The sequence below is a fragment of the Lygodium microphyllum genome, chromosome 9 (assembly GCF_053477565.2).
Source record: "Lygodium microphyllum isolate KBCC chromosome 9, Lygodium_microphyllum_v1.1.10, whole genome shotgun sequence".
Lineage (NCBI taxonomy): Eukaryota > Viridiplantae > Streptophyta > Polypodiopsida > Schizaeales > Lygodiaceae > Lygodium > Lygodium microphyllum.
The window spans coordinates 19,136,933-19,153,313 of NC_141143.1; the positions used below are offsets into that span (position 1 = coordinate 19,136,933).

General features: G+C 45.5%; 1 protein-coding gene across 3 annotated transcripts in view; it reads left to right on the forward strand.

The window, feature by feature from the left end:
- LOC148030835 (ankyrin repeat family protein / regulator of chromosome condensation (RCC1) family protein) overlaps nucleotides 1-16,381 on the forward strand; it is a 79,331-nt gene that overhangs the window by 22,914 nt on the left and 40,036 nt on the right. For all 3 annotated transcript variants that reach the window (XM_087684364.1, XM_087684363.1, XM_087684365.1), the window contains exons 6-7: nucleotides 13,511-13,800; nucleotides 13,965-14,177. In XM_087684364.1, coding sequence (XP_087540490.1) covers nucleotides 13,511-13,800; nucleotides 13,965-14,177 — 503 coding nt within the window. The remainder of the gene's footprint in view (nucleotides 1-13,510; nucleotides 13,801-13,964; nucleotides 14,178-16,381) is intronic.

Consider the following 16,381-nt stretch of genomic DNA (forward strand, 5'->3'; position numbering starts at 1 on the left):
CAGCTTGAACATTGTGGAGTCTGTTGCTTGCTCACTAGTCTCCCGTGTCATGTCATCTGGCTGTCAAATCTTCCACCAGGTCTGTTTACGCGGCTTGATCCGCCCCTGTGACCTGTGCCCATCCTGCCTGACTCATCACACAGCCATTGCAGCTGCCCTGCTACGTTGTGATGTCCTTTCCGTTGACCTCAGCCCTGCTGTACGTCATCAGCACTGAGTCGTGATTATTGACCTGCACAGGTCACATCACAACGCCCATCAGATTTGCATTGACATGTTTGGCACTAAAATAAGGTCTTTTAATTAAACCGTACTCGATTAAGATTAAGATTTCTTTTCTTTTTTAGGGGCAGTTCATATGAATTTGGGGCTTTGCAATTTGCTTGAAATTTCACAATAAAAATTTGGGCCTTTTCAAATTTGAGCCCAATTTCTTCATGAAAATTTGGGCCCTCTCCATGGCATCTACCATCAAGATGTCAAGATATGGTATCATAATTGGAAAATTCTCAAGCGTCGGGTTCTCCATTTGGAAGACAAAGATTCAACTCATACTTATGTGAGAAGGTGCATGGAGGATCATATCCACTAAGGAGCCGGAGCATGTTTGGGACAATCCACAACTTCACTAGAAATGGCTCAAGAAGAACAAGAGTGCACTCGCCATCATTAGGTTCGGTCTCTCTAACAACATTCTTGACCCCCCTAAGGAACTGCAAAATCCTCATGGTAGCTTTGCCAATGTACCATCTTGGGTTCACTCATGAACCGAGCCAAGAGACCTACAGGGAAGCATGAATTGACCCGAGTGCTAAGAAGCCAAATCAAGGACCCTATCAAGTGTTTGTAGCAAGTAGTATCCATTGCTGGAGAATCTTTATGGGTTGTAGCCTTCTAGTTTGGATCCATAGGAGTAGAAATGGCCTTACATCCCTCCATCTCAAACGTGGCCAAAAGTTCCTGCACATACCATTGTTGGGAGATGAAAATCCCCCTCGGAGTTTGCTAAATCTCATGGCCTAAAAAGAAATGAAGAATGCCCATGTTTGTCATCTTGAACACATCCTATAGTGCTACCTTAGTCTCCTTGACCTTCTGGGCATGGTCACCTATCAAGATAAGATCATCCATATAAAGCATAAACAACACGTATCCTCCTACTGAGTTGTGGACATAAAACTGGGGATCGGAAGAGGAATGTCGATATCCCAACTTTCCTTAGAGGAACAATCTATCTTCTCGTTCCAAGCATTTGGAGCCTATTTGAGGCCGTAAAGAGCCTTCTTCAACTTGTACACCTATCCATCTGATGAGGAAAAGCCAGGAGGATGATCAACATAGATCTCCTCCTTCAAATCACCATTGAGAAAGGCAAACTTCACATCAAGCTGATAAACTGGCCATTTCCTATGGTTAGGTAAGGCAAGAATGGCTCTAATGGTAGCCATTCGAGCTGTAGGTACAAAGGTGTCACAGAAATCCACCCTTGGCCACTGTACGAAGCCCTTTGTAATGAGTTGTACCTTGTGCTCATCCAAAGTTCTATCACTATGATATTTGGTCTTGAAGACCCATTTTACATCAATCACCTTCCTATGAATGGGTCGAGGCACAACATCCCAAGTGCCATTTTGCTCAAGCATCCAACTCCTGCTCGAGCCATAGCCTTTTTCCAATGTTGTGATTGCAAAGCCTCCTTCATGGAGGTGGGCTCCCTCTCCTGTATGGCATGAGTCATCAAACAATAGTTAGAACAAACAAGATCGGTAGCATGTGCCTTGTTCCTCCGAGACTACCGTGGTCCATCTTGTGGTTGCCACTCCTAAGGGACTCCCTTAATCCATGAACCACAGTGTGTGTCTCGTGCCCAAAGAGGAGGAGGCCAGATCCCTCCTCTACGTGCACCATTTGTTGAAGTCTTTGGTATAGCCATTGGCGGTGGTGCAGGCGGGGAAGCCGGTGGGAAAGTAGTATCCTCATCCGAAGATCAAGTATTTGCATGAGGTGCAGGCTCTGAAGGTACAGTCACTGGCGCCCAACTATCTCATGGATCTCCAAGCATGGGGTGCTTCTCATCCCTCTCTAAGGTTGGAACTTCCATGAATCAAATATCTCAACTCATGTGGATATGCCGTTTAATGGTATCACACAAATGATAATTGTAGGATTGCAAGTTGTAACCCACAAACACTTGTCATGGGAAGTTGCTTCAAATTTATCACGTTGTGTCTTTGGAATGTGGACATAGGCGTCAAACCCAAAAACCCTGAAATTAGAAACTTCAAGCTTAGACCCAAAATATGCCTCATAGGGTGTCATACCAACAACGGCCAAAGTGGGGGATCAATTTATGATGTGGATTTTAGTAGCCACAGCCTTAGTCCAAAGACATGGAGGTGTCTGTCTATGCTCCATCATGGTGGGAGCCATCGCAATCGCACTTTGGTTCTTTTGCTCTAACATGCCATTCTTTTGAGGCGTGTTTGTGTTTGCAAACTCTTGGGGGATATAACGATTTGCACAAAACCAGCAAGCTCATTAGAAACAAGTTCTCCACCCTTATCCGATCGTAATATCTTCAGTTTTTGGTGTGATTGGTGCTTCTCAAAGAGCAACCAATCCTTGAAGTGGGAGAACGCCTGGGAGTTCAATTGCAAAAGGTAAGCCCATGTAATCCTACTAAAATCATCCACAATTAGCATGAAATACAAGTTCTCTTTAAGGGACTTCGTCCTCATAGATCCACACAGATTTGTAGTTTGTAGATACAAGCTCCAAGGGTGTTGAAGATCGCCTCAAAGCCTTGCTGGGAATGGTATCACAATATTGTTTCCCATGAATGAAGGATACACATGGCTGCTGGCTCACCACAATGTCGGAGAGACCTCAAACAAACTGTCCCCTAGAAGCCTTCCGAAGGTAATCATAATGTAGGTGGCCAAATGGAGCATGCCAAAGCTTGGATTGTATGTGAGAGAGAAGAAGGGGAGAGGTCTAAGGTAGAAGGAGACTTGAGCTTGTAGACTCCATTTTTCTCGTATTCATAAGTAAGCACTTGTCTTGATCCACATTTAAGAACATGAAAAGAGTCCTTGTCAAACTCAACCAAGAGGCCGAGGGTACAAATCTTGTGTACCAAAAGCAAATAGTAACCTAAGCCCTTGGGATATAGAAGAGCTATCACTGATGAGAATCTGTCGATGCGAAGGTTGCAAATATGCAACACCTTTTGCAGGAGTAGTCATGTGTCGAGAGGCACCACTATCAACAATCCACTCACGAGGGTGTGGGCCCATCAACACAGCATCAAAAGCCCTAGGGGATTGATCCCTCAATCACCTCCAAGTGGAGGAAGGCAGTCGATGATGGAGCAGCCACCCCTCCTGAATCCTTTGAAGACTTCTTCTTCTTCTCCTTGTCGGGGCAATCCTTCTTCTAGTGACATGTCTTGCCACAGATGTGACAAGTCGAATACTTTTGTTTGCCCTTCTTTGATTTGTCCTCCTCCTTTTGGTCCTTTCCTTCTTCTGAGAGGATTAACCTATCAATGCCTCCGATTTGGAAGCATTCTATCGTTTTCATTGCTCCTCTTGGTCCAAAACCACAAGGACCAACTCTTCCCAACTAAGAATCTCTGTCCGCCCTAAAGCAATCAAGGCAGAGTAAAATAAATTGGATCAGGCGGTAATTGAGAAAGAAGAGTTATCACCATGTTGTTCGTGGTAATCACCTTCCATGTTAGTGGTGTAGTTAAGACCCATTGAAATGAGTTTTGTCATTGAATGAGTTTTTGGCAGATGAGGAGCTAGAATCATGAGGTGCCAATGGAGGTGACAAGTGTGATGTGGTGGTGGAGAATAAGGAGGGGGATAAAAAGGGTAGGTAGAAATAGTTTGCTGATGTCCAATGAGTACTGATTGTTGCGGAGACACTGGAGTAGAAGTGTTTCCATAAGATGTCGAAGGTGGAGCTGGAGACACTCAGACACAGTAGCTGTGTCTAAGAGTTGGCTAGGGCACAATAGAATGACCAAGTGGTCTACTAGGTAATGCCATAGAAGCAAACTGTGGTACCAAATGATCCACACTTGAAGAATGCCCTAGAGGGGGAAAACTCGAAAGTGTGTGTGTGGGAGGATGATCTCCCATCATGGATACACCACCTGAATAGGAGAGGAGTGCTAAAGGCTGTGCGTAATGGAGGACCCCTTGGTGTGGTGTGTGGTGGAAACATAGGTGCACTTAATGGAGACTGAAAGGAATATGCAGAGGAAGATGAGGAATGGATGGGTGGGAGTCCAAATGGATTTGTAATGGGTGAAGATGTGGGAAACATCATTGGTTCCTTTTGTCCATTAAATCAACAAAATGAGATATACTTGCTCTAGTATGACCACGAGAAACAAAATTATTTGAAGGAAAAGGACGAGAAGGGATACTTATAAGTTCTTGCTTCTTTTTGTTACCTTGTTTGGAGTTTTTGAAGAAATATCTATCTTCCTCATTTACTTCCAAACCAAAATATGTTGTTATTGTCCCTTATTCAAGGGGATCTCTCGAACCACGAGGAATTGAAGAATGAGATATCATAGAATCAGAAACAAGATTGTGCATACCTGACATTGGAGAAAAGAAGTAAGATGGAATTGATATGTAATTTATGCCAGTTTCCACTTGAGGATGGCTAGTCTAAAGTGGAGATTCCGTCGTACTTGCATGGTCAATAGTTCTATGCACTGAATCTAAAGGAGGAAACTCAAGCTGACCTTCAATCTGCTCTTGAGCCCTATGCATAAGGATGAGATCGTACTCGGCGGTTGAAATTGTTAGCCTACTCTATTTCATTCTTAGTCTGTCATCTCTTGGTTGTGAGCTCCTATTAGAGTCTGGCAGGAGACAGAGGAGCTCTGTCAGTTTATGTGTTGCTGATTTTTGTGTGCATTCCCTTCTCGGGTGGCAGTCAGCCTTTATTGGCTGCTTTTTGTGCCAGTCGGCCAGATTAGGGCCAGTCAGCCAGCTTTTGGGCCAGTCAGCGAGTTTTAGGGCTGGCGGCCAGTTTTAGGGCTGGGGGACTATTTATAGCAGCGCCCCCCCCGCCCCCATCAGTCCTTATTCTGTCCTTCAGATTCAGCGCACTCTCTCTCCTCTCCCACTCTGGCATCGGTTCTGCCCTTGTTCCCAGCCTGATCTGGTGCCCTCACTAACGCTCCGGGCTGCGTGCAGGGACTGATCAGTCCATTTCAGAGTATTCAGCATTTCAGTCAGTGCAGATCTTCTTCCTTCATTCTCTGCTTTCTCTCTGTCTCTCCTCCGTGTTCGTGTTTCTTCTTCCGTTGCGCACTCTCACATGGTATCATCGCCTAATTGAGAGCACGGAGGTCTTCATCGATTGGAGAGCCACCACACCACTCTTCTGCTGCTGCCGCCTCATCTCCAACAGCCAAGGCGGCCCTTCCAGAAAGTCAACATCCTTGCATTTGCTGTAGGCGCCCCCTCCACAAACTGCCATGTCATCAACCACCTCTTCCTGCTTGCGTTTTCAGTCAGGGCGGCCCCTCCTACAGCTGGGCGACACTCCTCCAGCCTGCGCCTTGCTGTTCTGACTGTCGTTCCATCTCCAGGCGGCTCTTTTCCTACTGGCGACCTATTCCCAGGCTGCGTTTTGGTGCTGGCGGTTTCTGTCTTGGTGATCTTCTTCATCAGACAACCTTGCGTTTTGCAGTTCCAGGTGTCACTAGGCCTCCCTAGCCTGCGTTTTGGTGATTGGTGACCATACTGCTGGTCATTCTTCGGCATCGGCAACGTTTTTCTTGGGTGTTTGGTGTTTTGCAGATTGGAAGATGTCTTACCAGTTTTCAGGCTTTGACGACTCAGAGGATGAGCTCCTCTCTCATCATTCCTCTGAGCGGAGACGGGATTATCAGCCGTTTCGACAACGGGAGAAGACTCCTTGCACTCGTCCCTCTTCAGTCCATGCATCTCAGAGGGTTCCCTCTACCGTGAAGGTTCCATCCATGAAGACTGCTTCAGATTTCCGGATGCCTTCCTTGATTCCCTCTATCCAGGTGCCTATTCTCCCTTCCTTTCCGAAGGAAGATAAGTTGGATGGTTCCAACTACTCCCTCTGGTCGTGCAAGGTGGAGTGCATCCTTGATACATTCGACCTATGGGAGCTTGTTTCTTCACCCATCGACCGTCCCCCCGTGGATCCGTCAGATGGAGCCTCTATGGACCGTGCTGCCTTGTGGGATAGGCTCAACTCTCGAGCCCGTTCCTTTCTGTTTATGAGTCTTCATGACTCGATTCTTGTACATGTTCATAGGTTAAAGACCGCGGCGGAAGTGTGGAAGAAGCTTGCATCTTTGTATTAGCATAAGACGTTTGCCCACAAGATTTCTTTGGAGAAGAAGTTGCGGATGCTTAGTCATGATGATTCTTCTTCTATGAAGGAGCACATCACGAAGATGGAGGACATGCGAGGCGAGCTAGCCTCTCTTGGTTGTGTGATATCATCTGAGGATATGGCGATGATTCTCTTGACTCAGTTGCCATCACCCCGATATGATGTCTTCTACACCAGCCTCATCACCTCGAGGACCCGCGAGAAACTCCTATGGGAGGAACTTTCCTTGCTTGTCTTGGAGCATGACCAGCGACTCAGAGAGGTGGGAGCCAGTGGCTCCACCAAGGCTTTTACTGCAGGTACAGTTGGCGGCAAGAAGAAAAAGCAACAGGAGGAGAAGGCCAAGGACAAGAAGGAGAAGGCCAAGAAGAATGCGAAGGAGAAGAAGCCCAAGTGTCCATAGTGTGGGAAGGGCACTCATCCCAAGGAGAAGTGTTGGCAGAAGTACCCCCATTTGAAGCCCAAGGAGAAGGACTCGAAGGCTGCCCCATCCACGATAGAGTCTGCGTTTGTGCATGTCTTTGTTGAGGAGGATATAGCCCTAGCTTCTACCACTGAGGAGAAGCCTTGGCTCGTGGATAGCGGAGCATCTTCTCATATGACCTTTAGACAGGATTGGCTTCAGGATCTTCGTTCCAGAGGGGGCATCGTCACCATTGGTGACAATTCTATAGTTCCTGTTCGAGGCGTGGGGACGCTACCTATGTTTTCTGACAGGAGGTTTTCTTCCGCCAAAGTTCTTTATGTACCCGATTTGGGCTTTAACCTATTGTGTGTGCATGGTCTTACTCAGCTAGGTACCCGAGTCATTTTCACATAGGATGCAGTCACAGTGGAGGATGCTTCTATAGGTGATGCTCTTTGGACAGGTCCACAACAAGGTGGGCTTTATAAGCTCACAGACTTGGCTGTGAGGGCTTCCCACGAGCTTGGGCTGCTTTGGCATGCTGGTTATGGTCATTTGAACCTTGATTCTATTTGTCAGGCTTCTCGGAGGAAGATGGTGGAGGGACTTCCAGATTTCCCTCCTCTTCACACTTTGTGCCCTAGCTGCTTGAGGGGCAAGCAGCATCGGTAGCCTCACCCACAGGTTGCTTCTAGCAGGGCTACTTCTCCGCTTGAGTTGGTTCACACCGACCTTTGTGGACCTATGGGCACGGCCTCCCTTGGGAAGGCCAAGTATTTGATGCTGATTGTGGACGACTTCAATCGTTATGTGTGGCCTTATTTCTTGGAGTACAACAGCGAGGCGTACTCCCGTTTCTGCGAGTGGAAGGTGTTTGTGGAGACACAAACAACTTCCAACGTTCGTGGTATACGAGCTGATCACGGTGGCGAGTTTACTTCTCACCCTTTCTCTCAGTTTTGCAGGGATCACGGGATTCGGATGGAGTATTCCCATCCGAACACACCATCTGAGAAAGGTGTGGTGGAGCGTGCGAATTGGACCATGGTGGAGATGGCCTGATCTATGTTGGGGAGCATAGGATTCTTCCTCATTTCCTTTGGGGTGAGGCAGTCCCTACAGCGGTGCATATTCGCAACCGCTCTCCGACTTCGGCATTACCGGACATGACTCCCTATGAGGCTTTCTTTGGGAGGAAGCCTTCCGTGTCCCACTTTCGCATCTTTGGCTGTGATGCTTTTGTCCATGTGGACAAGAAGAAGAGGAAGACGAAGCTCGACTCTACGTCGAGCCAGCTTATCTTCGTGGGCTATAGCATGACCACGAAGGGATATCGGCTCTACAACCCAACGACACGGAAGATTGAGGTGAGTAGGGATGTGACCTTTGATGAGGCTTCGGCCTCCGACGATCCGATTGATGGTTCTATTCCAGGGGTCCCCCCCCCCCCCCCCACCCAAAACCCCAAACCACCACCTTCTCTCCCTTCTCTTCCTTCCAGGATACCTCTTAGCACCCCTCCTTCATCGACTCCTCCCATTCCTCCTCCTACTTTGGCTTCCCCTCCCCCTTTGGCGGATGTAACTCCTTCTTCGAGTTCTTCCACCCCTTCAGTCTCCCCTCCGGAGTCTTCTAGGAATCCACCGCCATCTAATGGGGAGGCTTCTTCAGATGAGGAGGATCTACCTTCCCTTGGTGAGGGGGAGTCCCTCTCAGAGACAGGTGCTTTACAGGTTCCGGAGACTACTCGGTCTCCCTCGCAGCAGGAGGAGTCTCTTAGATTTCCTTTGTGGTATCGCCGGCTTATGCAGGATTCAGGTGTTACTCACTTTCCTGCTTCTTCTACAGGTCCACGCAGATCCACCCGCTTACAAGCCCAGCGGGATAGTTCACTCTGTGTGAACTATGCTCTTATGTCTCAGATTTTTCAAGATTCAGAGCCTTCCATAGTGGAGGAGGCTCTTGCATAGGATATTTGGAGATAGGCTATGCAGGTAGAGCTCGATTCCATTTGAGCGGAACCATACTTGGGAGCTTGCACCACGTCCCAAGACACGGAAGGTGATAGGTGTGAAATGGGTCTTTAAGACCAAGTATCTTGTAGATGGCTCCTTGGACAAGCACAAAGCTAGGCTTGTTGCCAAGGGTTTTGCACAGAGAGCAGGTTTGGACTACTTTGAGACTTTTGCTTCTACAGCTCGGATGTCTACCATTCGAGTTATTTTGGCTCTTGCAACTCACCACCGTTGGCCTGTTTATCAGATGGACATCAAGTAAGCCTTTCTGAATGGCGTCCTTGAGGAGGAGATCTATGTTTCACAGCCTCCTGGCTCTCTTGTGCAGGGGAAGGAGGATCATGTCTACAGGCTGCGGAAGGCCCTTTATGGCTTGAAGCAGGCTCCTCGTGCTTGGTACCAGCGGATTGACCGCTTCTTTCTACAGAGTGGTTTTCGGCGCTCCGATCATGACCCCAACCTCTACTTTAGGGTTGTGGGTTCTCTTTGTGTTTTGCTTATCTTGTATGTAGATGATCTTATTATTACAGGGAGTGACACTTAGCAGGTGGAGCATACTCGGGCTATTCTACGGCAGGAGTTTGACATGATGGATCTAGGGATCCTTCACTTCTTTCTTGGTTTGGAGATCTATCAGATGGCACAGGGCATTTTTATCTCGCAGCATAGGTACATCTCCGAGCTTCTTTCGGAGTTTGGTGTGGCCGAGAGTCGGCCTATTTCATGCCCCATGGACCCTGAGTCCAAGATTTTGGCAGATGGAGTCCCCCTTACAGATGCCACTCGCTACCGGTGCCTTGGTGGCTCTCTTATCTGGCTTATTTACACTAGGCCGGATATCTCTTTTGTGGTGGCTTTGTTGTCTTCTTTTATGAAGACTCCTACACAGGATCACTGGAGGGCAGCCTTGCGTGTTCTTCGGTATTTACAGGGGACTCGATCCTATGGGATCATGTATGGAGATGGGATTACTCTTTCTGGATGGAGTGATTCTGATTGGGCAGGTGATGTGGGTTCGAGATGATCCACTACAGGTTATGCTTTCACCCTTGGATCTAGTGCTGTCTCTTGGAGCAGCAAGAAGTAGCCTACTGTGGCACTTTCTTCTACAGAGGCCGAGTATTGGGCCTTATGTTCGACTGCTATGGAGGCAATTTGGCTCCATCGCTTGATGGCGGAGATTGGCTTTTCCCAGACAGGACCTACGGAGCTGTGTGTGGACAACCAGAGTGCCCTTGCTCTGGCCAAGAACCTGGTGTTTCATGCTCGCACGAAGCACATTGAGGTTCAGTATCACTATGTTCGAGAGCGGATCGTGGATTCGGAGCTGGCGGTGGCCTATTGTCCCACGGCGGACAATGCGGCTGATCTCTTCATGAAGCCTTTGCCTCAGGCTTCTTTGCTTCATCACAAGCGGTTGTTAGGTCTTCAGACCCTCCCAAGATCTGAGAGGGGGTGTTAGCCTGCTCTATTTCATTCTCAGTCTGTCATCTCCTGGTTGTGAGCTCCTATCAGAGTCTGGCAGGAGACAGAGGAGCTCTGCCAGTTTATGTGTTGCTGATTTTTGTGTGCATTCCCTTCTCGGGTGGCAGTCAGCCTTTATTGGCTGCTTTTTGTGCCAGTCGGCCAGATTAGGGCCAGTCGGCGAGTTTTAGGGCTGGCGGCCAGTTTTAGGGCTGGGGGACTATTTATAGCAGCCCCCCCCATCAGTCCTTATTCTGTCCTTCAGATTCAGTGCACTCTCTCTCCTCTCCCACTCCGGCATCGTTTCTGCCCTTGTTCCCAGCCTGATCTGGTGCCCTCACTGACGCTCCGGGCTGTGTGCAGGGACTGATCAGTCCATTTCAGAGTATTCAGCATCCATTTCAGTCAGTGCGGATCTTCTTCCTTCATTCTCTGCTTTCTCTCTGTCTCTCCTCCGTGTTCGTGTTTCTTCTTCCGTTGGGCACTCTCACAGAAATCTCCTATTGTTGATGGACTCATGGTAGTCCAAAGTTTCTCCACCCATGCTAGATCTAGCAGGGGCAAGCTGGGAGGTCTACTCTTGCTCTCTTCTTGACATACTTGGTACGGATTCTGGAGTGGTGTGTGGGTATTCAAAGTCATTTGAACCTTCTGTTGTTATTGCTTTTGCGTATGAGCTCTCTGATCATGTCCAAGGTTTCTCAAAGAGAACTTGGCTCTGATACCATGTGATGAGATGCTCTAAACACCAAAACATACTACTAATCGTATGACAAAGCACAAATTGATAATATAGAACACAACTAGAGTTAGGGTAATTCAGAGAATGAACACAGATAATAGTGAATATACAATGCTCATGCAACAAACACACTATGCAGAGAGTGAATATTGTATAACAACCTCTTGTATCTCAAGGATTAAGGTAGGGGTAATGTGCTGGAGAGTGAGTCGTACTTCGAATGGATCTTAAAACGCAGCAAGGCAGCCTCCGAGTATCGAATACCAACAAATGCAGCCAAGGAGGGCTAGATTTGATGCAGACAACAGTGCAGGAGAGAGAAAGACTAAAAACGCAAGTGAGGAGCAAGAAAGACTAAAAAGGCAGGTGAGGAGAGAGAAAACAGCAAAACACAGCCTATTTAGGCTGGGTGACAGCTACAAGAGACAGAAAACTACCAAATGTAGTCAACAAAGGCTGGCCAACAGTTTGCAGGAGAAGGTGGCAGCTGAGGAGAGAAAACTGTGAAGGCGGCAGCTCTAGATAGTAAGCGCAAGCTGGTTGATGATGTGGCAGGTTAGTAACAAGAAGGAAAACTAGCACGAGTAGTCAATAGGCTGAGATCAGCTCCGAACAGTGTGTGGTAGGCTGGAAACAGGCGCTAGACTGTTGTAGACAACAATGGCCAGCTTGGACCGTGATGTCTTCTACGTTTGGAGTGTGGATAGCAAGTTGAAAGACCTGAAATCTACAAAAACGAGATTAAGGGAGAGTGGTGGGCTGCATGCCTGTTTATAGAAAGTTTGGGGCACCCAAATTAGGGTTTTGCATATGGGACACTAACTCTCTAGGATTGTGTTTCTTTTTAAAATAAAAGGTTTTCTTCATTAATTAAGCATGTTTTGGGGGTCTTTAAGTCAAGCTAATGCGTTTTTAGCTCAACAGGGTGGGGGGACTTGCTAGTAATCATTCTGCATGTAGACGATATGCTACTTACTGGACCAAATGAGCATAAAATTGCAGATTTCAAAGACACTACTATTTGGGAATTCAATTCACCCAAAATCAGCATGGTATTATCATGTTGCAATCGCAGTATGTGGATAAGCTCTTGCATAGGTTTAATATACAAAGTTGCAAATCTCTGTGTACTCCTATGGAGCTAGTGCTAAAGCCGTCTATGCATGATGGTAAAGAGAGATGTTTGATGTTGCAATTTAGAACTAGGCTATTGGCTAGCCGTCTTATCTATCTTTGTGACACGTCTTGACATACAACATGCAATATCCTAGGTGACAAGGTTTATGCACAACCCACAGACAATGCATTAGCAAGCTGTTAAGCGGATCTTCAGATATTTGCAAGGTATGTAGTCATATGCATTATTAATTTCCGAGGGGGGAGACTTGCACCTACAAGCTTCCAATGATTTAGATTGGATTTAGACACTAGGCAGCCTACTAGTGGACATTGTTTCTTTTTGGGTTGCTAATGCATTGTAGCTAAGGAAGAAACAACCTACAGTGGCTACCTTTGACTTATGAGGCTAAGTATAGGGCAGCCTTCATAGCAACAATGGAATGTGTATGGCTGCATAGTTTGTTGTCTAATCTACAGATTTCATTGGAGGGTCCTACACCCATTCTTTCTAATAGTCAGAGTGCTATTGCGGCTGCATGAAATCCTATGTTTCATGTCCGCATGAAACGCATTGAGGTACATTACCATTATGTCAGAGAGAGATGCTATACAGGAGAGATCAGTTTGATGTATGTTTCTACATAGGAAAATGTTGCTGACATTTTCACCAAAGCACTACCTTGAGAGAAGTTTGAGGCTTTTCGAAAGTCCTTGATCTTGCTACCCTTTGGTGATTGATGTTCTTGTACTTCCATCACATTGGCATTGTAGGGGGGGTGTTAGAATTTGCCAATTCTATGGATAGTACCCAATGTTTTAGTTATTAGTTTGCAATGTGAACACAAGTAAAGTAACAAGTTGTGTGACTACATTTAGAGTTAGTACTAGAGTTAGTTGACTCCAGTTGAATTATGGGTTAGGTCTACCTTAGACCTAAGTTGTAGTTTCATTCCATTATCTTTCAGTCTAACAAGTACACTTTCTGTTTTCAGCTCTCACACATTGTCTACTGTTCATTCTCTCATTTCTCTCTCGTTCATCCTTAGGTGGCTGTTTTCAACATTCTCTTCTTGGGGATGCAAGTCAAATCTCAATTGTACTAGTATTGTAGAATACAACTTAAAGAAATGCCACAAGGGGCACCAGTTTTGGGGCCAATTGTGTGTTGGCTGTCTCTCATAATTGGCAAAGTGTCAATTTTATTTGTTTGTTAAATAATTGCTTGCTGTTATTGCTGGTTAATCAGGTAGATCATCACGCTCTCTGTAAAGACTTGCTTTAGTTTCACTTTTTGATGGATGATATTTCACTAGTTTTTCGGATTTCATTTTTTTGTTGTTTTGGCTATGTATGTGTCAATAGAGGGACAGCTTGGCTATACGTCTGTTGATACTCAGGCAACTCCTCGGCGGGTTACATCCTTGAAATCCAAAGTGGTGGCAGTTGCAGCTGCTAACAAACACACTGCTGTTCTAACTGATGTTGGAGAAGTTTTCACGTGGGGTTGTAATAGGGAAGGGCAGCTTGGCTATGGGACATCCAATTCTGCTTCAAATCCAATTCCCAGAGCAGTGGAGTACTTGAAGGGAAAGAACTTTTCAGCTGTATCAGCAGCGAAATACCATACAGTGGTTTTAGGCTCAGAGGGGGAGGTAAGCTATTTGAAAGTTAATGGAGCAACAGTTTAGTCTACACAAAATATACTTTTACTCAGTCTACTGTAGATTGTATTTGGATGGTCCATAGGTGGGTTTTCCATTTGTAAAGTGCTTATCAAAATTCTTATTCAAATGATGGATTGTTTAATGTTCCATAGGTCTTTACGTGGGGATACAAAATGGTAATGCCAAAGCGAGTACTGATTGCAAGGAACACAAGAAAGGGTGGTATGATGCCTTTAAAATTTCATCAAGCAGAGCGTCTTCATGTTGTTGCGATAGCAGCTGGCACCACTCATAGCACTGCCCTATCTGAGGATGGTCTTATTTTCTACTGGGTGTCCTTTGATCCACATCTTCGCTGTTATCAGGTTGGGTTGAGCCACAATATGGATATTTCTATTAGGTGCATCCATTCCCATGTTGTGTTTTGACATGTGCATGCACAGGGTGTGAAGCTTGTAATCATGCTGTGTATGTGCATCTGCTTTTCTTGTGTATCTGTATGTATGGAATCTTTATTTGTTCATGCACGTATGTGCTGAAGCGTGTGTTTACAGATTAATCCTATATGACTGTCAGTGACTGAAGAGATAGACCAGCTGCACTTCTTTCTTTTCCCCTTCTTCTTTATTGTAACCTATGAGTATCTTTCACATTGTTTGAACTTAAAAAACTGTGGTTAACAAAAAGCAACTGCATGTGTGTGTGTAGCAACTTAATCGTGTGTGGCATCTCCTTGAGGTTTCCTTTTGTATAGATTGTTATTTTTACAAGTTAGCCCTATAACTTGAGAGAGCTTGATTCATAGGAAGCTTGATAAACATCACCTTATTGCATTGAACTTGAGCTGAGTATATCATTACATATAGCTTTCTTTCTTCATAATGCTTATGGGATCACACACTCTTATTCTATGGGCTCCAAGTTTACATGCACACAAAAGATTGGTTATGAATTTGTGAGCCTTATACCTGGGCGTCTATTCTATAGAGCTCCAATACAAGGGTTATAGATAGATGGGATTAATTGATTTTTGCATAATGCTTTTTGGTGGTTCAGTTGAGTTAATGCAATTGGATTGCTGCTTTGATTTCATTCCTTTTTTGTCTGCCAGCTTCTTTGCAATATTCACACTTTATACCTGTGTTGATTTTGCTTCACTTTGAGAGTGCCTCTTATTGCCACAATTTGACATAGCTTTGCTTTGCATTACTGGAGAAACGTGCTGCATCTCTATCTGTGGTGGTAGTAGCAGCATCATCCTCCCTTCAATTCCTTTTGTTTAACAAGAGTGTATATGTAATGGTCTGGGGGTGGTGAGGTCATGGTGCTAAAGTGAAATCGATAGATAAATTTTGTTGCTTATTTGTTCCAAGGAGATATGCTGAAGCCTTATAATTGTGCCACTAGGGGATTACACACCCTTGCTATGTGTGCTTCAAGTGTACATGCACACAAAAGATTGGCTATGATTTTGTGACCCTTAATAAATACTTTGGTGTCTATTCAGTAGAGCTCCATCACAAGGCTCATATATACATTTAGATAAACAGTTTTTTGTGGTTCTGTTGAGCCAATGCAATTGAATGGCTGCTTTAATTTCATTCTTGTTCTTTTTTTGTTAGCTGCTTTGCTATATTCAGGCTTTGTACGTGTGTTTCATTTTGCTTCACTTTGAGACATCCCCTTATTGCCACGATCGTACACAGCTTTATATTGCATTACTGGAGAACATGCTGCATCTCTATTTGCGGTGGTAGTAGCAGCATTTACATCATATTATGTTATTTATATTGTTTATATTTTACTTCAGTGGAGTCTTTGACATCTAACTTCAAACCACAGAACTTAGAAGTCTATCTTTAGGTGCATCTCCTTATTCTTGGCCTTTGCTCCAAATATCTTGTTGAGTTATCCCCTCTTATGTCCTTATTGGTTGTGTGTTTACAACAGAAAATGATCTAAAGGTGCATCTCACCAGTCCCGCAGGGCCTTTTTTTAGTCCTCTCTCCTTCACCCAAAACATTAAGCGCACTTGAGATTAGTAAAATAGCTCGATATATTTATTGCCAAACGTGACAATGGTTAGGAGAAAGGGAAACAAAGAAAAGCCCTATGATGAACTTGGAAAAACACGTCCTTGTGACATATGTCGGCATTGACAACCTGAGGCCCCTCATACCATTGATCTTGTTAGGAGGAAGTAGGACATTGCATTTGTGAAGAGCAAGAAGAGGTAAGGAGAAAGGGGGCAACCTTGTCTAACTGATCACTCTTGGCAGAACTTTGCACCTTTCCTTGCCCTATAGTCACTTGGTTGTTAGCTTACCTGTAAAGTGCTGAGACCCCACTGATCCACTACTAGGGAAAGCCAAGCCAAGCCATGATGCCCTCCAAGAAATCCTAGGCCACCATGCCATAGGCCTTCTCAAAGTCCACAAGATGCACTACAACCTTTGTTGAGAAACCTTTCACCCTTCACCCGCAGTTTGCGTTTTTGCATTTTTGCGATTTGCATTTAGGGTTTGCAGCCCCAAAAAAGGGCGCCATCCTAGACTGAATGTGCCTATTT